Source organism: Camelus bactrianus, chromosome 8 (assembly GCF_048773025.1).
Source record: "Camelus bactrianus isolate YW-2024 breed Bactrian camel chromosome 8, ASM4877302v1, whole genome shotgun sequence".
NCBI classification, from domain to species: domain Eukaryota; kingdom Metazoa; phylum Chordata; class Mammalia; order Artiodactyla; family Camelidae; genus Camelus; species Camelus bactrianus.
The window spans coordinates 82,877,534-82,901,666 of record NC_133546.1 but is presented as its reverse complement, the minus strand read 5'-3'; the positions used below and the strand labels follow the sequence as shown (position 1 = coordinate 82,901,666).

General features: G+C 36.8%; 1 protein-coding gene across 1 annotated transcript; it reads left to right on the top strand.

Annotated features, from left to right (window-relative positions):
* The first annotated feature begins 1,074 nt into the window (after positions 1-1,074).
* LOC141578448 (uncharacterized) lies at positions 1,075-18,146 on the top strand. The gene is made up of 12 exons (XM_074368913.1): positions 1,075-1,079; positions 3,097-3,705; positions 5,188-5,273; positions 5,559-5,674; positions 5,780-5,861; positions 7,162-7,227; positions 8,037-8,100; positions 9,458-9,525; positions 11,486-11,617; positions 12,971-13,078; positions 14,943-15,498; positions 17,729-18,146. Exons 1-3 carry the CDS (start codon positions 1,075-1,077, stop codon positions 5,255-5,257), a joined length of 684 nt encoding a protein of 227 aa, XP_074225014.1. The 3' UTR covers positions 5,258-5,273; positions 5,559-5,674; positions 5,780-5,861; positions 7,162-7,227; positions 8,037-8,100; positions 9,458-9,525; positions 11,486-11,617; positions 12,971-13,078; positions 14,943-15,498; positions 17,729-18,146.
* Positions 18,147-24,133: the final 5,987 nt, after the last annotated feature.

The following is a 24,133-nucleotide window of genomic DNA, read 5'->3' as shown; positions in this document are numbered from 1 at the left end:
TTTGTTTATATTTTTTTCTGGTCCACTTTTAAATTTAACATTTTGAAATAGATATAGATAAATATCTATTTTGCATTATAATTAAGCTTTAAACATGGTATATTCTTTTACTTATGTTGATATGCCTATTTCCCTGCCCTGGGAACAGATCTGGGTATCCAACAGTTTGGCACATTTTCTTGGTTGTTCTCTGATTGCTAAGAGTCAGGTCATACCCATACTTTAGCAACTGCACTGGATGACTGAATTTCTAATGTTATTTCCTTCTTTTGAGCTGCAGTTTCATTAAATTTATGTATTATTTATTGTAGAAGCAAATAAAAGCTTATATTTATAGGTAAATGGCATAAGTTTTAGTGGAATGTGGAGGTCACAATACACATGTTTAGTTGATATAGATCTTTACTCTAAATAATGATGAAATTTTTTGATGTTAAATTGCCTTCCTGCTTTCCTTCCCTCTTCTTTTCTTTCTTTTTGATTGGTATTTTTTGCTCTAAAGTTTATTTTTTTGGCAAAATCTTATTTGAATTGATACAGAGATGAAGGATACACACACACACATAAATGTCTATATAAACTCTACTAAATAAATAATCATAAAATCCCTGTTTCTCAAATCAATTCAAAATATTTTAAGAATGCTGCTTTCCTTGAATTAAACTTAATTCTTCTCCTCACTTATTTATTAAGCAGCATTCCTTTGTCATGCAGTGACTATAGCCTTGTTCTTCCTGTAAGTAATTGTGTTTTATAAATTTGTAAGCAACCAGAGTGATTTCAGAATTTGTTAAAGATTTACAAAAAATTGACATGATCTTAACCACATGCTGCTATTGCCAATATGCCCTTTAGAGTGATGTTTTTACTAAAAGCAATGTCTGACTCCTTCACATTCCTACAATAATGGCCTTATTATTATACTACAAAAGATGACATCTTCAAACAAAAAATGTCTAACTCTATAACAATATTCCATGAATTCACTTATTACACAATATTAACAAACTGCTTAAAGAATGAATCAAAACCATATAAGATATTATTTCTCATGTATTGGAAAAAAATTATACGATGAAGTAAATTAAATCTAGTAGTGTGAAAACATTCTAAGCCTTTCTAATGATAAAAACTTTAAACATAAAATATTCTACTTCAAAAATGCTTTCAGAGATGTTATAAATGGTGAGAGGATGTATATATCATATATAGTTTTCTGTTTATGAATTTGATTATATTATAGCAATGGAACAGTGTAATATTAAATTTTAAAAAATGCATATCAATTGAAGATATAAATTAACCTCAAATTTGGGTTGTAAATAATTTTATATTTAGCTTTCAGTTTTCTTTATGTGTTTTTATATAATTTCAGGAAAATAATTATCATATATAAATGTACACATCTGAGTCTTTATCTAATATGTCTCAATCTCAAGAGTTCTAAAACCCCTCAATTTCCTTCTTTCCTTCCTTCCTCTTTCCTTCTTTCCTTTCTTCTTTTCTCCCTTCTTTCCTATTCCTTTATTGGTAATTTGGGGTATAAAAGTTAATTGTTGGCAATATTTTATCAGAACTTTTAATGTGAATGAAGGATGAGAGATATATACATATATACACACACACATATAGTGATGATCCAACTTGGAATAAATATTCCCATATTTCTATGAAAAATTATGAATGCATTTAACTATAGTATGTTATTCCTTAACATTTTTCATAATATACAGTATATGTACTTACAACTTTATACTGTGAACTTAATTGTTTAATATCTACCTTCATGCATGGAAGAGTTTTTATGTTATTATAACGTATACTTTAATAATGTGATAAAGGAGAATGACATGGTGTTAAGAAATTATGTTAATGTAATGGGCTTTATGAATTCACAAATTAGCTGAGCACTGAGAGTGATTGGAATTAGATAGGCAAATCTCTTGAGGGGAGTAGGGCATTGATGTGTAAAAGATTATTTCTGAGAGTGAGAATAGCATGTGTATGGCCCTGTAGCATGCGGGAACATAGTAAGTACGAGGATTGTAAGAAGTATATCTATGGTAATGATCATGAAGGTGAACAAGGAGTGATTTGAGGCAACTAACAAGGGTAAGGCCAAATATATAACAGTCAGCATATTACAGCAGGCTGTCCGGCGAGCCGGCCCTCCGCCCGCGCCGCGGGGTGGGCTAGCGCCCCGCGGGGGTCTCGGGCTCCCAGCCCACTGCCCCGCCTCCCCGCCACCCGCTAGGCGTCGTCCGGGGACCCCCCTTGCCGAGAGAGACCCTCAATCACAAGTCACCCCGCCCTCCCCACCCTCCTCGCCGTGCCACGCAACCCCGCCCCCGAACCGCCCTCCCGATCTCCGTGCAGTACCCCTCGCCCCTCGCCGGGAAGAAGTGACTCCAGCAGCCGTGGCGGCTCTTTGGGCCCAAGGGGCGGGCGCGGCAGCCATTGGCGGAGGCCGCTGCCTCCGGCTGTCAATCCCGCGGCCCGGCCCCGCCCCACCGGCGGAGCGTGGCAGGACGCAGGGCCGCGGGGGCTGTCGGGACGGCTCCAAGATGGCCGCGCGCTTGGGGTCCGCACCTGCTGGCGGCCTCGAGCCCCGTTAACTGCCACCGCTGCTGACCGGAGCCGCCAGTCGGCCTGGCGACTCCGTGGGCTGTCCCCGCGGGGCGGGAGGCCGCCATGGCGACCTTGGAAAAGCTGGCGAAGGCCTTCGAGTCCCTCAAGTCCTTCCAGCGGCCGCCGCCTCAGCCCCCTCAGCCGGCACCGCAGCCGCCACCGCCTCACCCGGTACCGCCGCCGCCTCAGCCCCCTCAGCCGGTACCGCCGCCGCCTCAGCCCCCTCAGCCGGTACCGCCGCCGCCGTCGCCTCAGCCGGCACCGCCGCCGCCGCCGCTTCAGCCCCCTCAGCCGGTACCGCCGCCGCCTCAGCCCCCTCAGCCGGCACCGCCGCCGCCGCTTCAGCCCCCTCAGCCGGTACCGCAGCCACCGCCGCCTCAGCCGGTACCGCCGCCGCCTCAGCCCCCTCAGCCGGTACCGCAGCCACCGCCGCCTCAGCCGGTACCGCCGCCGCCTCAGCCCCCTCAGCCGGTACCGCAGCCACCGCCGCCTCAGCCGGCACCGCCGCCGCTTCAGCCCCCTCAGCCGGCACCGCCGCCGCCTCAGCCCCCTCAGCCGTCACCGCAGCCGCCGCCGCCTCAGCCCCCTCAGCCAGCACCGCAGCCGCCGTCGCCTCAGCCGGCACCGCAGCCGCCGCCGCCTGAGCCCCCTCAGCCGGCACCGCAGCCGCCGCCGCTTCAGCCGGTACCGCCGCCGCCTCAGCCCCCTCAGCCGGCACCGCAGCCTCCACCGCAGCCGCCGCCGCTTAAGCCCCCTCAGCCAGCACCGCAGCCGCCGCCGCCGCCTCAGCCGGCACCGCAGCCTCAACCGCCGCCGCCGCCTCAGCCCCCTAAGCCGGTACCATCGCCGCCGCCGCCGCCTCAGCCGGCACCGCAGCCTCAACCGCCGCCGCCGCCGCCGCCGCCTCAGCCGGTACCGCCGCCGCCTCAGCCCCCTCTGCCAGCACCGCAGCCGCCGCCGCTTCAGCCCCCTCAGCCGGCACCGCAGCTGCCGCCGCCTCAGCCCCCTCAGCCGGCACCGCAGCCTCAACCGCCACCGCCGCCCGTCCACCGTGGGTCAGGAGCCGCTGCACAGACGGTGAGTCCCTGCGGGCCCCTCCCCAGCCCTGCGCGGGTCTCCGTCCCTCCCTCGGCCTCCCCCGAAGGGCTCGAGGCGGTCCGGGCCCCAGGCCTCTGCTTTCCCGGCTGCGAAAGTCGGGAAGGAACGGGGCTGTGTTGTGATCTGAGGCCGCACGTCCCGTTCGGCTTCCTCTGGGCCACTCCCCACCCCTCTCCTTCTCCGGGCCAGGTGTAACATTTTGTCTTCCCTTTTCAACTGAGGGTTTAAAACAGTGTTTCAGATAACTGTCAAAACGCTATGCATGCAAAACCCTAGGTTAACTTAAGGGAAGGAGTAGGAGAGAAGAGGGGAAGGAGCGAAGTTCACTGGTCACTTCTGTGGGGGTGGGTTAGATGGTCACAGTGGTGAACGCTTAACTGCTACATGGCCCCGTGCGCTTACCAGCATAGTCGTTACTGTTACTAACCCCGGACAGCACTGGTGTTAAGGAGGCATGACCACGGACCGTGTGCTCATTGAGCTTAATTTTACACAAACTAAGATTTCCACAGAATCAAGACAGGCAGTAAACGCCAGCTGCAGAGGACAGCTTGTGCAGGGTTGGGGAACAGCATGGCATGATCAGAACTTTCGTTTGACTGGCTTGAAATGTAGAGGGAAAGGGAAACTTCACACTGATGAATCAGAGAGGAGATAGCTGTTTTTATTAAACTAAAATGGTTAAATGAGCCTTGTTGGTTAATGATTTGCCTTAGCAATGTGAATTTGGATTCTGCAAGTATTGTATAAGTTCTGTAAGAAGCTTGTTTTAAAATTTCAAAACTCTTAAGATATTAGAAGTTCAGTTTTATTTTATAAGAATTTTTTAAAAAGTGTTTATTTAACTCAATTAGAACTGAGTTCCTTTAACATAGAATTTATTATCTCATGTATTAATACCCTCTAGAGGTACACAATGAAAAATGTGATTTATAAACAGACACATACAGACACAAGGAAAACAGAGTATGTAGCTTCAGTAACAGTTTAAGAGAAAAGTCAGAAACAGAAATTTTCCCTGGTCAAAATATCAAAAAAAGCATCTGGGGCTTATATCCTTTAATTGATTTGAGCTCTAAATGGACAAATACACAATTTTTTTTTTTAAATTGCTAAGAACAAGATTCTTTTTCACGTTGAATAATGATTTTGGAGTTTAAATAAATACCAACAATAGAGCTATGAGGGAGGAAAAATATAAAATACTGATTTTTTTTTTTTTAATCTCACCGTAAGGTGCATTCTTAAATACATAGGAGAGGACTGTCATGATTTGCGCAACTCGCTTGCAAATAGTTCAACAGTATTAACAATGATTGAATTTAGATGGTGGGCATATGGGAATTTATCATCCTATTAAACAGTTTTCTGTACTTCTGAGACTTAGAATAAAACATTGGAAGGAACCTGTTAGACATAATGCTCTATGTGAAGTAATTTGTTCCCTTTGTGAAATTCTAGGAAGGTTAAATTGCATGTTCATAACATCAAGAAAATCACAAGCATTTACGATGTAATCAGAACTACCTGAGGATCTGTGAAACTTGGTGAGTTGGTGGATTTTTTAAAATGTCTTAAAACATTTTGTTTTTACAAAGATTACAGGAGTAAGAGAAGATAAATTTTAATCAACTCTTAATATTTTTTTCCTGGTTGATGTGATATAATTAAATGTGGGGAAAAAAAGGTAAATTCTAAAAGGAGACACTACCTTGATGGTTTTCTATGGAGGAAACTCAAGCAGGAGGAAGTTTAATTTAAAAACATAAATTACTGCTCTTTATAATACATACTAAGTTGTCATTCTTTTGAATGCCTTCCTTTCCAAACAGGTGTGTTATTCTGGGAGATCATCAGGACTTCTGGGTATTTGGAGGTACTGACCTAACCAGTGGAACTGCTGATTTATAAGAAGTTGTCCAGAATTTTGGAAAACTGATTAGTAGAGGTAAATAATATTTCCTTGGCAAGTGATGACAGAAAGTGACTTGAGTGAATTTTCCTTTGTTTTTAGGCAGATGTACCTAACCATGTATGTTAACAATGATTACAGGCTGGAGACCGAGAAGAACTACCATTTTTGCCAGCTGGGATGCAGAAAAATTTGGACTTCTGGGTTCCACAAATGGGCTGAGGTAACTAAGACAGAAAACGTATCTTCTTGGTCAACATGTATCTCAGGGTAATCACAGATGTGTTCCATTACCTGATATTGTTTTAATTTGGATAAATACTCAAGAAAATTTAAGAAATAGAGTTTGCTTTTGCTTTTACATCAGTTTGGTAAAACAGAACAACCTCTTAATTACTAAGTACAAACCAAGTTTTTCATTATTTTAAAAATATTTTAGTTTCTATTTGTATTTGTTTTGTGATAAGTAAGTAAAATCTGTAAGCTCAGAAAATAGTCAAACCTAGGAAGCTGCTTCTGACAAGTGAATTAGCTTATTGAAAATCTGATATAGATCCTTGGCATTAATTTTCAAGTTTTTACAGTTTCCTTGGATTTCTTCTATCTAGGAAAACAACATGCTCTTTTAAGATGACTATACTCTGATTATAGTCTCTCCTTTATGGATTCCGTACTAAATTGTAACCATAGGTATATTTTACCATTTACAAAAGTGCCTGATTGGGAAGTATAATACAATCATTTTGTAAATTGAATTACTCTAAAATTTCAAGGATTTATTTTTAATTCAATTATGATTAGTTTTCATTTGTCACTGGCTCTTAATGCTTTATTTTAAAGTGTCTTTCATAGGCCCCCTTCTTTCGTCTTCTTCCCTTAGGCTCTCTGTCCAGTAACTCTAAGTTCTTACATGTTCATGGTAGGCTTGTGTGTTTTTTTTAAAGGCAGGTGCACCAAAAAGCACTTTCCTGTGACTACCCTCTGTTTTGTTCATCATTTATGAGTCCAAATTTTATAGAATTGATTTGAAGAATGTCATATCTTTCTTATCATTGTGTCTGGTTTTTAAAATGCTTTCCTTCTGACTCATTTCTGCATACTTTAAAATAATAATATGAATCAAATAAGTATGGGAATAAAATCACAGTTACTTGTATCACATTTGATTCCATTTATATTGCAAAGTCTTATTATTATGTTGGTGTTATGAACATGCATTTCATAATACACTTATTTAGATGAATCAGATCTTATTCATTAAGGTCATTTACTTTTAGAAATATGTAATTTCTTGTGAATACATGTATATAGAAATACATGTGTCTTTCTATAATTTAAGCAGCTTAGAATACAGATAAAATAAATCCAAGATACAAGATAATATGCCTTGCATTAATTTAAATTCACGTGAGTTAAAAGACAATTTGAATATTGTTTCCCATTTTCTACTAGCTTCTTGATCATATTCAGCAGCACATTTACCTTTACATATAGTTAAGGAATCTTTTTTATTTCTACTGTAGCTCTGTCATAATGGAAACTCTGCAGCAGAATCAGCTGTCATCTATCCCGTGTGGCCAAGTGCAGAGGTGAGAATTCTCATTTGTGGGATGACCACTCACAGCTTTAAATGTTTTTACTGTAACTGCTCTTATAAGGTAGCAAGCTAGAGAGAGAGAGAGAGAGAAACAGAGAGAAGAAAAGAGTTCTCTCTGCATATTCCCATGTGTGTGATGGCATTAGTCTTCTTCTGCTGTATTTTTCTAGAATGTGTGTGCGTGTGTGCATGTATGTGTGAGAGAGAAATGTCTTGTCTTTGTCCTAATAGCAACTCTTCTCTCCCTCTAGTTTTTTCTCTATCCTCCCCTCCTTTCTTTTTCTTTTTCATCAATACCTTCTCTTTCAAAAAATTCTTGATAAATCAAATTTCCAACTTCCTCACTTTTAATATGGTAAAGTTACTTGGATCCCCAATGTCAAGGGATCTCATACTTTAATGTCTGTAAGGATTGCCAGGGACACCTTTTAAAAGTACAGATTTCCAGGCCTTACTTTGAGCAGTTCTCTTCCAGTAGATCCAGGGTGAGGCTGAGCATCTCCGAGCCTTCCCCCTTCATATTATGGTGCAGGGGATCAGGGGCAGTTTTCCTCTGGGTCTCCGTGCTGTTGCTATGAAAAGTGGCTACAGCATCACTAATATTTTTCTTTCTTGTTTTAATTGCATTAATATTATCAAGCAGTTAATAGCATTTTCTTAAAATTATGGTCAAAGGCATAGGCATTTGATTTATAATGGTATCTGCAAACCACTCTTTTACTGAATTAATTTGTTTGTTTTGCTTGTATTTCCACAATTGTAAATGCTGTGAGTTAAGTGACTGCTTTGCTTCAACTACAGGAGAATGTGAAAACACTCCAGGAGAGAGAGGTTGCATATATCAATGCAGACTCATACACAGAAGGTAAATTTTATTTCAGATTGTCATTAAATAGTATACCAGTATTTAAGTCTATCAACTCCAACTCATAAACTAGGATTATCCTCTTTCTATGAGATGCCTCAATAATACCTCCATTTCTCCATTTTACCAGAGAGAACATTATTATGATTCAAATGAATCAATATGATTCATAACTAAGCTATTGATCCTAATTTCTTTAGAATATTTACCATTTGCCTATCTTGGATTACTACTTAAAACTTTAGTACTTTTGACATTCTTCCTGTGGAGCTATTTTTAAAAGTTGGGGTAAAATATTTCATACAGAAATAGTTCCTGTATGTATTGGACCAACTCTGAAATAAGCACCCACTACAGACTTCCTTTTGACCCTGACATGTGGCATGTGCATCTGTAGGCTTTCATCATATTATGGTTATTTCTAGGTAAGTGTCACAGGACACATGTTAGTTACTGACATGCTCTAGTCTAAAGTCTTGATATTGAATTGAATGAATGAATAAAAACATGAACATTATGGCCTTACCACTTCCTTTGCCAAAGACCCCTAGGTACTGCTGCCGTAATGAGCAATGGCCCTTACTGTTACTGCAGGAGCTGCGGCCTTAGCAGCAGAGTCCGCCTCTGTAGTCTTCTATCCCGAGTGTGTGCTGCAGCCTCTCTGGCTCCTGAAGAGTTATTTCCACCTTGTGTTTTAGTTTTAGCCAGACTGTTTGTCTGTCTGTCTATTTATCTACCTACCTATCTATCTATTCTAAAATCTTATTTATTTGTTTTTACTGAAGTACATTTGATTTATAATATGTTTCAGGTGTACAGCAAAGTTACACAGTTATATACATATACATATACATATACATATACATATACATATACATATACATATACATTTTTAGATTCTTTTCCATTATAGGTTATAATAAGATACTGAATATAATTCCCTGTGCTATACAGTAGGTCCTTGTTGTTTATCTGTTTCATATATAATAGTGTATATCTGTTAATCCTGAACTCCTAACATCTCTCTTCCCTTCCCCCTTTCTCCTTGGGTAACCGTAGTTTCTTTTCTATGTCGTGAATCTATTTCTGGTTTGTAAATAAGTTCATTTGTATCATTTTTTTGTTTGTTTACATTCCACATATAAGTGATATAATTTGATATTTGCCTTTCTCTGTCTGACATACTTCACTGAATATGATAATCTGTAGGTTCCACCCTATTTTTAATTCTCCAGGAATGATGCCTTCAATTTGAAATCTGTTATATCTTGTTTATAATTAGAAAATAAAGTTAGAATTAAATACAGGTTTGAAGTCCACTTGGAGGTATTAAAATACTCTCTTATTTATTTTGCAGGCAATTATACCCTCAGAGTTGACTGTACACCTCTTCTTTTCCAGTTGGTATATAAACTGACAAAAGAGGTATGTAAATAGATCTGTCATAATGTTTTCTGATGAGTAGATAAGTCAATAACTTTTGTTTTCTAAATTACTAATATTTAAACTGGTGACAGACATAGCTGATTTGTATAAATAACAAATCAGAACGAGCTTTAATACACTTCTTATGTGACATAACTATGAGAACAGTAGTGCTAGTCTCTGTTCTAATAATAGTTCCTAATAATTGTATACATTTGTTAAAATGTGCATGGTCTGTTGTTTCATGGGGCAGAGTCTCTTTGATGTAACAGAAAGAATACTGAGCTGGGATGGGGAAGCCTTGGCTGTGAAGATTGCCTTGGCTATTCATTCATTCATTCATTCAGCAAGTATTTATTGTGTGGTTACTATGTATCAGGTCTTATGAAATGAATTCTAGCAGCAACAGTGATAAAAGGACAAGGTTACTGAATCCAAATACTTTGTAATCTAGAGAGGCCACAGACCTGTAAATGAGGACTCATACTTCACTTGAATATTGGATACTATATACAGTGGAGGACAATTGCGGAAGAGAGAAGCTAAGACCCTGGGGTAGCTGGTGAGGTTGGAATGCATTAGAAGGTGTTTACAGAAGGATTAGTGGTTAGGCTGTGAAATGGAAGGATGTGAAAGTGGGGAGAAGGTTTCTCCTCAGAGGACACAAGAGCTAATAAAGACATGGATGTGTGAAAGAACATTTCCTGACCTCTGGGTAATGCAATATAACCTAAATGTAAGGTGTTGGTGAAAAAGCTGGTAAGAAACGGGGCCTGACACATAGGCCTAAATGTTCATAAATCTGGTGATGGAGAAATTAAAGAATCTTTAACAAGTTTGTACATTATCATTTTTATTCATTAGAAAAATTACTCTGTATCAGTGCAGTGAATAGGTTAAGCTGTAGTAAGTCTAAAAGCAAAATGGAAATAATTCCACATACTTATTTAGCACACAGGAATTTATAAATACTAGTTATTGATGTAAAAAGTACTCTGAAAATGCTAATGCACTCTGAATCTCTAAAGGTTATGTGATCTACTCTTTGAGAATATGTGTGCTTCATTTAAATAACCCCCCATTATAGAATTTAACTGTAGAAATGTTTCTTTCAAGTAGGTATCACTTAGATGACAGTGGGAAGTAGATGTCACATCTCTGTGGTCCTGTTTCCCAATTGCCCTTCATCTTGCCCTGTCCTTTTCACTGTTAGTGTCTTTAACATCTCATCCCAAGTGAGCATCCTCCCATGCCCATCACAACTCCCACCATACTGGGAAGCTTAGGTCCTTGATCCTTTTATTGAAATGTCCCATAAAAACATCTTATCTAAAAGCACGCTGTAAAGACAGCCCTTGTTGGGGAATCCTTCTCAGGAGATACATTTACACTCTGTCCTACAGAGGAGGCTCCTGCCTTTATAGGAGGGGTAGTAAGAATTTTAGGACCAAGAAGGAGAAGCTTAGGTCTATCCCCTTTGTACATTTATTTAATAAGTATTAAATGTGTAAGTGGTTACCATAATGACAGGATAAATCAAACAGAGATTCTGCTATTAGTGTGTTACCTGTGTAGCCAGGAGAGACTATGATCAAGAATTTTCAAATCCAAGATAGAGATTAAAATCACCAAAGTGAATACAGATAAAAGTGTGGGAAGCAAAAAATAAATATCTTAGTTTATTATTTTACATGTTGGAATTAAACAGCCTGCTTAATGGGAAATTGCAAATTTTTTTCCAATTTTAAAGCCTCTTTTATGTTAATTTGAATTTAATTTGCATGCCACTTGTATTAGATACAATATATTTGTCTTTCAGAGTTTTTGTTTTAGGTAGTTTTTTAACAGATTAACTGGGAAATTAAAATGTATCTTTAGAAGTTACATTATCAGGATGAACTAATTAATTGTCCAGAAGAGAAGAGTGAGATTTTATAATCTTTTTTGATTTGATTGTCAGTGGAGGAATCAGACATCATTCATCTGGAGAAATGCTGTTGGTTGCTGAGGGCTCAATCCCGAACTGGATGATTTGACTTAGAGACATTTGGCCCATTGGCTTCACCACCAATTTGTCCATCTCTGAGTGAAGGTGGGAATCCTTCTATTTTCTACAAATGTTCTTTGGTAAACACGTGAGCCTTGTTCCACCTTTGGAGCCTTGTGTAAGTCAGTTTACCTTTCTGCACCTGAATATTCTCATATATAAAATCAGTTTGACCAAGACAATCATTATGAAACTGTGCTCCAGTGCGGTGCCTCAGCATCTGGTGCAAGGTCAGGGTGGTGGACACTGAATAGGCAAAGCTCTAGCTTCCACACGTGACCTCACCTCTTCCTCAGCTGAGTAGTGTCTATTGTATTTCTTTTATATAGAAGAAGGTTCCACTGCTGTATCCTTCCCCCACCCTTAAAAAATTAAGAAACCACTGGACTAGACCATCTCTAAGGTCCCCACTTAGCTCTAAACTTTTCACTACTATATATATATATATATATTAAATGAGGTTTACAAGGAGTAGTTGTGGCTGATAATCACAAAAACTGTATTTGAAATCTGAAAGCTTGGGTTCTGCTTCTGATTCAGATCTTTTTAAAAAAATTTCTTACTTTTAGCAAGTCATTTAACTACTTCTTAGCTTCAATTTTCTGCTCTTTGAGGGCACAGAATTAGATTCTTGAAATAGACAGTCTGTATTCTTCAGGTTTCTAGTGTGTTTTAGTAATATTTGTTAGGGGAGCTAGAAGAGACAGGGCTTCCACTTCAGCAGTGCAGTTATGTTTTTACCTTTTTAGAATTAGAGATTGAGAAATCATTTCATTTGAAAACAAAATGATTCCATTTATTTTTTATGAAAAGTTTAAAAACCACAAGATTAGATTATAAATTGCCCTTTATTTCTGAAATTTAATATATTTATTTATACAGATTAAGTGGTACAATGAAGACTGCAGTACAGAATTTCTTTCTCTTATAATATAGTGTGTTAATTTTCTTTGCTTCATGAAGGAGTTGTATGAAGCTTGTTAATAACAACACAGTATATCTTTGATAGAGTTCAACTTTTCTTCTTCTTTTTTCTTTTTTCTTCTTAGTCTTTCCAAATTAGGATAATTGTGGTCTCTGACTTTTTTCCAGTTAAATTTTTAAAATATATTTTAATTTTTTACATTCTACAATCACTTTTGACTTTTGGAATTAATATAAGATAGAGACAGGTAGGCAGACAAAACCAAACACTAAATGATAGTATTTTCTTCTAGGAAGTTAAATTTTGGTTATAATTATTCCAGGGGGAAAAAAAAAACTTCCTAAGACAGTGGAAACTACTGATAACTTTTAAAAACTAAGTCAGTTTATGCGAGTCATGCCTCCTTTCATAAGCATGTCATTATTAACAGGAAGTTTGTTGGCTGTGATTTATTCTGTGTTCCTATTTTACAGGTTTATTTAATGCTTTTGGTGAAAATCATGACAGCCACATAGATTTTAAGGAGATATCCTGTGGGTTATCAGCTTGTTGCAGAGGACCTCTGGCTGAAAGACAGAAATGTAAGTGTGTTAAACATCACAAAATTTGGAAGCTATACAGAGAAAAAAATTAGCATCCATTCATGTAAAAAATCATCTGATTAAGGCTTGAATTTTCATCCCTTTGGCAAATAACAATCTCTTGCTGAGGTTTTACTGAGGTCAGTGTAAAGGTTCAATCATCTATTCTTTTTTATTGTGGAGTAATTTAAGATCTTTGTTATTAATAATGGTTGATTTTCCAGATGAATGTACAATTCATGATAAATGAACTACATCATTCATGATGTGTTTGAAAATGTTAAGCATATAGAAAATATTTTCTGGTAGTCTATATAGAAAATTTGTCTTGCTTAACTTGAATTCCAACTTATTTTCTAGCACTGTGTATATTGATATTAGCAAAATTAAATTTATGATAAAACAATTTTATTAAATACTAAATTTATCTTTTAAACCTAGCTAAAATATTATAGCGTAATTTATAAGCATATTACATTAATAAATCTTAACCATATTTGGTTAGGAAAATGCAGCAGTTTACATTTAATTGGAACCTAATTCTTATATATTCACTAGGGTCATTATCTCTGCATATTTCTAAAATACAACTTCACAAATACTGCGTATTTTGGGTATGATACTTATTAGTTCAATATTCTTTAGTAATGTTGTACTGTGATGTACTCAGTTAATTTAATAGCATAATTAATACATAATTATTACACACACGGGTGTGTGAAGTAGATAATTATTTAATCTTAAAAATTTAGATTTCTTTTATCTTCCCTGATAGTATACCATTACTCTAACCTGGCTTTGTGATAGATTATTTGTTCACATTAAAGTTCTGGTATTAAAGAGGCTGAAGTCTTTGTTTCTCAATTGAGGTTAATTATTGTCTTAAATTTTTTTTTAATTTATTTTTTGCCAGTGGACTAGTGGAAGTTAACCAACTAGACTAACTAGCAATTTTGCTGATATTGATGTTAATTAGCAAAGTGCTGATATTTCGGATTTTTAGCTTGTTGTATATAAACTTCATTGAAGATTTGAGATTGTTCTTAGGGAAAAATATTGGGTGCACATTAATTACACTGGAGAGGCAAAATCTTTATACAGTCATCTCTCATTATCTGCTGAGGATTGGTTCTGAGACTCCCTCAGATACCAAATCCATGGATGCTCAAGTCCTTATGTAAAATGGCATAGTATTTGCATATAACCTATGCACATCCTCCTGTATACTTTCAATCGTCTCTAGGTTACTTGTAATACCTAATACAATGTAATTATTTGTAAATACAATGTAAATGATATGTAAATAGTTGTCAGTGAATAGCAAATTCAAGTTTTGCTTTTGAGAACTTTCTGGGAAAATTTATATATATATATTAATATAATTTTTGACCTATTGTTTATACCTGTGAATGCAGAACCAATGGATACAGGGGGCTGACTGTACCAGCTTTTTGTTGATTCTTAATGTAGATGGAATATTTTCAACATTGTAAGAATCAGAAGTGATCAGTTTTAAATATTAGAAATTAATTTAAAAGCTTGAATTACCTTCTCAAAATCTGTGAGATATTGTATAGTAACTTGGCCCTTCTTTTTCAGTTTGCAAGAAATTTAACTTTAGATTTAGGTGAAGGATAGAGTTCTCTAAGCTGGCTAATGATATAAGGAGAGAGACTTGTGAAGTGTACAGGAATTCCTACAAGTTCAAAGGACTTTAATGACACAATCTCCTCCAAATAAGAACTTAATCCAGAATGTAATTGTTTGAGGAACTAAGTAATTTTACTAGGGCAGCTTGTAATAAAATGTATTATACTTCAGAATATGAAAGTAATTTCCCTCCATAAGAGTTTCTTTTCTTTAGTTTGCTTCAAGGTATTTGATGTTGACGGTGATGGAGTTCTCTCTAGGGTTGACATGAGAGACACGTGGTTGCACATTTAGAGGTCTGGAAGGACAACTGCACCGATGATACCCTGGTAAAGTCTGATTGTATACATCTTCTTGAATGTAAACTTCCAACAGGAACATAGAGTGAAGAATTTTTTAAAACAGGTTGAGAAAAAGATTTCTTACTACTTCTAGGTTCTATATTATGCTACTCAAAATATTCATAGCCAAAGATGCAAAATTGGGAAGAGAATTTGCCTTAGAAAATTTAATAAGCTGAATGTATTATATTAAAAAAATGAAACCACTGGAAAATTGTCATAAATTTTTAAGGCAAACAAGCAATCTATTTCTGTAATTAAAAAGAAAAAAAAAGTTGACTGAAAATACTTTATACTTCAGCTACTGGCTAATAAAAATGATACCTTCTCTATCCTAACTACTGATTTGGGTTTCTGGTTTTAAAGGAATTACATGTGGATGTATCCAACATTGTAGAAGACACATAGAATGCACATGACACCACAAAGGTGAGTCTAGCAGAGACTAATTTATTCTTTTCTAAAAATACATTATATTCTGAATTGGTATACATACCTTACATATACATACTTGAATCTCTTCTACATCATCCCTGCTAAATGCTTATTTGGACCTGTGGTTACAATACCTCCAAGTTGTCCCTAAGGAAAACCCATTCCACCTTTAAACAACTCCATTAAGTGTTATTTATATAAAAACATATTTTAAAAGCTAGGCATTTTATAAAAATTAAGTAGAGACAGCCCTTGACATCTGTAGTTTATAATCTTTACTTCTCCCATTTTAATACATTATGGTAAGACAAAGCTTATATTGAGCAAAAGAAGCCACAGAATAAAAGAACACATTGTACAATTCAATTTATATGAAGTTCTAGAACAGAGACAACTCATGTTAATAATTGTTACAATAGTGATTTTGGAGATGGGTCATTTAACTGGGAAGGACCATAGGATATCTGGGCTGATGGAAATTATTTTTTATCTCAATCTGGGTGGTGTATATAGTTTTAAAATTTTTTTTTTCAATAATATTGGTGAGGGTCTGTTCTAAGTTTTTTAATAGCAGCCAGAATAAGTGTATAATAGCAGAAACAAGCATGTACTTTACAAAGAATAAAGCCTTGAATTTTTTTTAGTTTCACAACATTTATTAAAGATATTATAATAGGTTTGCCTTAATGTCTATGTATCCCTGTGAAACTGAAGATAATCCATATATGTGAGACACATATGAGTTAATTTGACCCTTTCTATTCAAATGTTGACATGTACCAAGTAGCAGATGGTAGGATGTAGACCATAGTGGTCTTATACAGGCTTAGAAAAATAAGTAACTTTTTTTTTTCAATCACAAATCCAGAAGAAATCATCATAGTCTTATTAACTGACACTCAACAGAAATAAATAATAGAAATGAATTTTTCAGGGCTTGATCTTTGTTTGGCAACTCAGATAACCGTCTTCATTTACTTTTCTGCCCAAAACTAAGGTAGCCATTTCTATTTGGTATATATGAAAACAGAAACATAGGAAAGTTTCTGTTAGGAAATACCTTATGTAGAGATACAATTTCCATTGCCTTTTTTCTGGGTGTTTGATAAGTATGGAGGTTATCATCGCTGTCTATTTTTATGTAAGACCGTGTTTCTTCTTATGGCTGTACTTTTGAACATTAAAAAAAAAAGATCATTTAGCTGCTCCATCTCCGTGTAACCATAATAATGAAATGGTAAAAATTTAGAATAGAATTTGGACCTTTCAACCAAACCTATTACCCATATTCACTGGTGACTAGACTGTGACAATATTACCCATTATTTTGTACCATTACATTGGTATTAATATACTTTTATGGAAGTTGCATCATGAAAGCCAATAATTACCATCATAGTGCTTTAAAATCTTTTCTTATAATACATGGTATTATATATTGAATGAATACATGAATATCATTAACAATAAATATTAAATATCATTAAATAATAAATCATTAGTTAATAAAAATATAATTAAGTAATAAAAGCTAAGAACATTATTATTCATCTAGGATTGTTAAGGTGATTGTTCAAAACATGAAGTAAGAAGCATTTGGTTATATTTTTGCCTGCCAAGAAATATTGTCTACTGTATATAAATGTAATTTTTGGTACACTTTGACACTAAAAAAAAAAAAATACTGCTTTATTCAACTTGTGAAAGTAATGTTAAATTTTATTTTGAGGAAATGTTAATATAGATACTCATTTATTATATATATTTAGTTTTTTAAAATCTCTTAAGAAGTCTAATAATATTGCCAGATGTTTTAAAGAAGATCTTAGAAAATTGTTAGGGTCAAAGGGCATAATCCAGAGAGTTTGGAAAGATGCTTTCAAAGTTAGTAAATAGTCCTTTTTCTCTAACCAGAACCTTTTGTGGGTTCTGTTAGTAAACTTCACCTTGAACCAGAAGATACTGTGAGTTATTTCCCAGGTCTTACTGGAGGATGAAGATTTTTGGTGATAAATTGCCCACGTTGTGACTGACTACTTCAGAGTTTGGTTACTTTTGAACTTATTCTTGCTGGCCTACTTTCAGATGAACACATAGCATCTACGTTAAATCATTAGTTTTCTTTCAGACAAATGACCATTGCAAGTTTAATAAAACAGATTTTATTCAAATAATATAAGAAGATGAAGATTTAAGATATTCTTAAATATTGTTTCTCTTTCAGAATGGCCATCTTAACTCTAGAGGAATATCATATCTGGAGTGTGAAAAATGTTCTTGCCAATGAGTTTTTGAATCTACTTTTCCAGGTATGTTTAAGGTAAATGACAGAGACCGAGGGCAGTGGTACCAGTAGTTCTACATCTTTTCCATTATGTACTAGTTAGACAACTAGACTACAAAACCATATATTGTCAAAAGAACTGCATTAACCTGTACACCACCTGCAGATGGTAAGTTAGAGCGTGCATGCTTCTCAGAGTCACAATGTGCATGATAGGAAAGTAGAGTATAGCTGATAATGTTTATCTTAATAACTCATGATAGAGCAGATTGTAGACACATAGAAAAGAATTTAAAATGTAAAAGCCATTATAATTTGCTATTTTTCTTTACCTTTTTTTTTTTTTTTTAAGACCCTTCCTAACAAGTAAGGCAGTGTGGACAGAGACATAGATCATAAGTCGGCAGCTGTAAATTTTTCACAAAGTATACAATCTTTCCAGTTAGGAGGTTATTTTAGATGCAAATCTGTTTCTTAATTTTCTTTTATTCTTTCTTTCTTTCTTTTTTTTTCTTTTTTTTAATTTAATTCTTTAGAAGGTCCAAAAAAGATTGAAGGAGAAAGGAGGAAAAAAAGCTGTCAGGGGTGAACATGAAATCATAAAACTTGCGAGATTTTAACTATTTTCCAGTTAAAGTAGTTCTCTTTGCTCCAATTTAAAGAAACAACTTATAGTTTCCCATTTTTCATAGTTCTTCATAAATATATGTTGATTTAATAGTATTTTACAGGGTGTGAGTAGGGACAGACTGGAAGTTCAAGATTTGTAAATACTGACAGGTATATATAGAATAGATAAACAAGTTTATACTGTATAGCACAGGGAAATATATTCAAAATTTTGTAGTAGCTCATGGGGAAAAAATATGAAAACAAATATACGTATATTCGTAAAGTACTGAAAAATTGTGCTGTACACCAGAAATTGACACAACATTGTAAACGGACTATAACTCAGTAAAAAAATAAAAATAAGATAAAACTGTTAGAACACTATAAAAAAATAGTATTTTAGATTCTTCTTATTTTATTCTCCTTTTCTTATAAAAGCACCCCTATGAAGATCAATAAGACTTGATATCTTTATATCTATCATGATTCTCCATTGTAAATAGAGTAACCTGCCTGTGACACAGCTATGTTAGAATAAATGAAAATTGGACACTTCCTGACAGCTAATAATTAATGTATATTTAAAGCATATGAAATCTGATAAGTCTATGATACCCATTTAAATCAATCAGTTGCTCCACTGTCAGTTATCAGCCAGGATCTAAGTTGATGTCTTTATAAAATATAAATACATATAAAAATAATATAAACCTACTATAAACAGAAATGACTTGCTTAGTAATATGAAAATTGAGCAGCTATTTTTATCTCATTTAAAATGATGTCCTCAATTACTTTGTTATCATTAATTATATAAACATTTTGACCAGTTGTTTGTGTCTGAGTCACCTTGCAGCTCTTACATAGCAAAGCATTTTGAACTTTTATATTGCCTTTCCTATTTTCTCATGTTTATCAGGGACTTGCATAGGCACTATTTTTTCTAGGACTCTATAAACAGATGTATGCCTGAGATTTTCTTTTGTGTCTGTGTTTCTAGCATTATATTACTGACAGATTTTTTTGTTGGTTATCAATCTAATTTTTTTTCTTGGTATATATAGTCCTTTCAGCCCTTTCAAATATATATGTAGTCAGTTTACAATGTGTCAATTTCTGGTGTACAGCACAATGCTTCAGTCATACATGAACATACATATATTAATTTTCATACTCTTTTTCACCATAAGTTACTACAAAACAGTATTGGATATAGTTCCTTGTGCTATACAGTATGAACTTGTTTATAAATTGGGAGTTTGAGATTTGCAGGTACTAAATATTAACATTACATTTTATGATGCTTACTTTATCCCATATTCAGACATGCTTTTAAAACTTAATTTTCACTTAATATATAAGTAATCAGACTTACTCTAAATTGTTTTATTTTCTGTCTGTTTCTAAAATAGAATTAGCTAGTAAATTCAGTGATAAAAGCTTGAATTATACTTTTATTTTATTTGCCAAGATCCCACTCCTGGCTGACCATTTTGGGTATTTAAGTATAAAGTAAGTAAATGTCAGTAGAATTAGGAAACCATTCCTGTGGTAATATTATTTTCAGTCCTTTCAAATAAACTCAGTGCCCAATATTTTGCAGAGGAAGCATTCTAAACACGATCAGGATCTTCTATCTTGTATGTTTGTCAGAAAGCGTCAAATGTTAAACAGTTTGATAAACAGAATAGTGCACCACACTGACCCCTACCTATATCCATGCTCTAATCCTGAAATCTGTGAATATGTTATTTTACATGGCAAAGGGGATTTTGCAGATGTATCAGGTTAAGGACTCTGAGACAGGGAGATTAGCCTGGATTATCTACATGGGCCTAGTCTAACAATAGGAGTCCTTAAAAATTGAAAATCTTTCCCAGCTGTGGTCAGAAAGATATGACTTTGGAAGAAGGATTAGAAAGCTGTAAAGCTGTTAGCTTTGAAGATAGAGGAAGGGCCATGGGAAAAGAAATGTGGGTGAACTCTAGAAGCTGGAAAAGACAAGGAAATATATTCTTCCTTTGACCTACAGAAGGGCATACAGCCCTGCTGACATCTTGATTTTTAGCCAAATGATACCTGTTCCTGACTTGACCTACAGAACCATAAAATAATAAGTTTGTGTTGCTTTAAGCTGCAAAATTTGTGATAATTTGTTACAGCAGTGATAAAAATAAATATAGGTGAGGTAATCCAACTTTATGGATTGGAGGGCTCAGCATTTTAAAGATGTCAGTTCCCCTTCAACTGATTCAAAGATTTATATGTGCACATCAAAATCCCCAACAGTTAATTGTTGTTACTGTTTTTTTGTAGAACTTGACAAGCTGATTCTAAATACATAGAGAAGCGTGAAGGGCCAACAATAGCCAAGATGATATTAAAGAACAATGTTAAAGGACTTATAAAACAATATTAAGTCTATGTGATAACTACCTAAAGTTAGACATATAGACCAATGGAACAGCATTGAATTAAACCCTGTACCATACATGAACAGTAACTTTAGATAGACTATAAATCTAATATATTTGAAACATAAAGCAAAGCATCTGGGGGAGGGTAAAGCTCAGGTGGAATGTGTGCTTAGCATGCATAAGGTCTTGGGTTCAACTCCCAGTACCTCCATTAAAATAAATAACCTAAACCCCCACCAAAATAAAGCATCTACAAAATAGTGTAGGAGATATTTTAATGACTTTGAAGTGGCAAAGAGTTCTTAAACCGGACAAAGCATGAAACATAAAAGAAGAGTTTTAAGTTGGACTTCAGTAAAATTAAGAATTATTTTTATCAAGAGATACCATTAAGAAGGTGAAAAGCTAAGCCACACGGTGGGAAAATATATTTGCTATACCTATATCCAACAAAAGACTTGTATCTAGGGCATATAAAGAACAAAAACCAGTGGAGAAAAAGGCAGAACCTCAATATTAAAATATGCAAAATAATTGAACAGGTGCTTCACACACACACAAAAAAATCCACATAAGCTATGAAAAGGGGCTGACCTCTTTAGTAATAATGGAAATACGTACTAAAACCACACTTGGAACACCATTAGACATCCACTAGAATAGTTAGTTGTTAAGTGATATGAAGCATTGGTGAGGGCAACAAGCAATGGGGACTTACACATGGCCAGTGGGAATATAAATTCTTACAAATACTTTGGAAATAGGCTTTTTGAATGAAAGTTATATATGTGTGTGTGTGTGTGTGTGTATGTACACACACACACATACACATACACACACACCCACAACCTATTACCAAGGGTAAGCCATGTGTGTACCCTTCAGAAACTTCTACATCTGAGCACCAAAGGACATCCAGAAAATTCTCATAATCACTATTTGTTATACCCCCAAATAGAAAATGACCCAAACACTTGTCAACAATAAATACATAACCATAAGTGGTGGCACATGCATACAAGTTGTATACTTTAAAGCAATAAAAAATATACTAGTTTACAGAAAACACTAGTGGATGAATCTTACATAATGTTGAGTGGAAAGTACGGGACCAAAAATTTCAAAAGCAAAAAAACCAATCCATGGTGGCTGAATTTAGGATGGTGAGTCCATCAAAGGGGTGCCGTAGTAACTGGGAAGAAACCCAAAGTGGAACAGCAATGTCCTGTTTCTTGACTGGATGAAGGTTACATAGATGTGTTTACTTTGTGAAAAATCACTGAGCTGTATACTTAAGATGTGTTCACATATAAGCATGTATACTATATTTGCATTTTTTAAAAAAAAGTTTGCTTGCAAAAAAAGATATCCAAAGCCCAAGTATTTATCAGTAGGAGAATGGATAAAACAAATGATAGTATATTCAAACAATGGAATACTACTCAACAATAAAAAAGAACCAACTACTGATAGAAGGATGAACCTCAAAAGCCTAATTTATACATTTCATTGTTAGGTAAATTTTAACTCAGAAGGTAAACAAAACTGTAAACAGGCATGTGCCCTGGTGGGAGGGGTGCTGTAGCCTGTGTCTCCTCAGACCTGTGCCATTACTGGCACATCTCGCAAGAAGAGAGGCAGGGCTCAGCCACAGCTACCATCTCCTCCTGTGCATAGTGCCTGGGCGGGGGCGGGGCTGAGGCCTGAATCTGCACGTGGGGGCTCCACAACCTCCTAGGCAGGACTGAGACTTGTTTATAGCCCGAGGCAGAGAGGATCTTTCTACCCTGACACCTCAGAGAACTTGTGCTGCCAAGAGAAACAAGGAGCTCAGATTTGGCACAGAGCATAGGTGGGGCTGTTCCGCAGTCTTCCCCGAGCCCACCTACAGACCGCCTACCCGAGGCAGAGCAGGCAGCTGCACAGAGCAGCAGAGTGACCAGCACGAGGAGAGAGCAGGTGGGCAGCCACCCACCTTCCTGGCAGGAACACAGCACCTGACCACGGTGCTGGGACGGGGTGTGATCTGCCCACCTGCCTCCCCCTGATCACAGCATCTGACTGTGGCATCAGGAGGGGGAGTGACCTGCCCGCCCACCGGGTAAGAGCTCAGCTCCTGACCTAGTGTTAGGAGGGGACACAATCTGCTAGCCAACAGCCACTGAGAGCAGCACAGATGAGGGCGCCAACAGAAGGCCTATGAAACAGCAAGCTGAGTTCGCGAAGCAGGGTGAAGATACAAAGACCTGTCGATCAAATCATTAAGGGCACACCATCTCCAGGTTAAGTAGGTAACTGATACTCCTTAAGCCACGTTGCCAGAGAGATATGAGCAATGTGAAGAAGCAGAGAAACCACTCCCAATTAAAAGATCATGAGAAATCCCCTGAAAGCATGATCAAGGAAATAGACATTGATGGCCTACTAGATCAAGGTTTCAAAAAAAGAGTGATCAAAGTACTGAAGGAACTAAAAAAGATAGTGTTTAGGGATATAAAATATGTCAAAAATGAAATAGAAACTATAGAGAAGAACCAAGTAGAATTAGTAAACTCATTGTCTGAGATGAGAGCTGACCTAAAGGCTGTGCAAAGCAGACTAGAAAATACAGAAGAACAAGTATGTGATCTAGAAGACAGGACAACAGGAAGCACCCAATCAGAACAGCTGAGAGAAAAACAAATAAAAAACAATGAAAACAATATACGGGACCTATGGGGTAATATAAAGTGTGCCAATCTATGCATAATAGGAGTTCCAGAAGGGGAAAAAGAACAAAGGGGATTGAAAAGGTTTGGGAAGGACTCATGACTGAAAACTTCCCAAACCTAAAGAAGGAATCATATCCAAGCACAGGAGGCTCAGAGGGTCCCAAACAGGAAGAACCCAAACAGACCCACACCAAGGCACATCCTAATCAAGATAGCCAGAGTCAAGGATAAAGAAATGATCCTAAAGGAAGCAAGAGAAAAACAGAGTGAGTTACAAGGGAACCCCCATAAGGTTTTCAGCTGATTTCTCTACACTATTTACAACAGCTAAGACATGGAAACGACCTAAAATGTCCATCAACAGATGACTGGATAAAGATGTGGGATATTTATATGATGGGATACTATTCAGCCACAAAAACTGACAACATAACGCCATTTGCAGAGACATGGATGCTCCTGGAGAATGTTATTCTAGGTGGAGCAGAACAGAAAGAGAAAGAGGAATACCATATGAGATCACTCATGTGTGGAATCTTAAATATATGCAATGTCTTGTGGTAACTCACAGCAAAAAAAAAAGTGACAATGAATGTATGTACGTT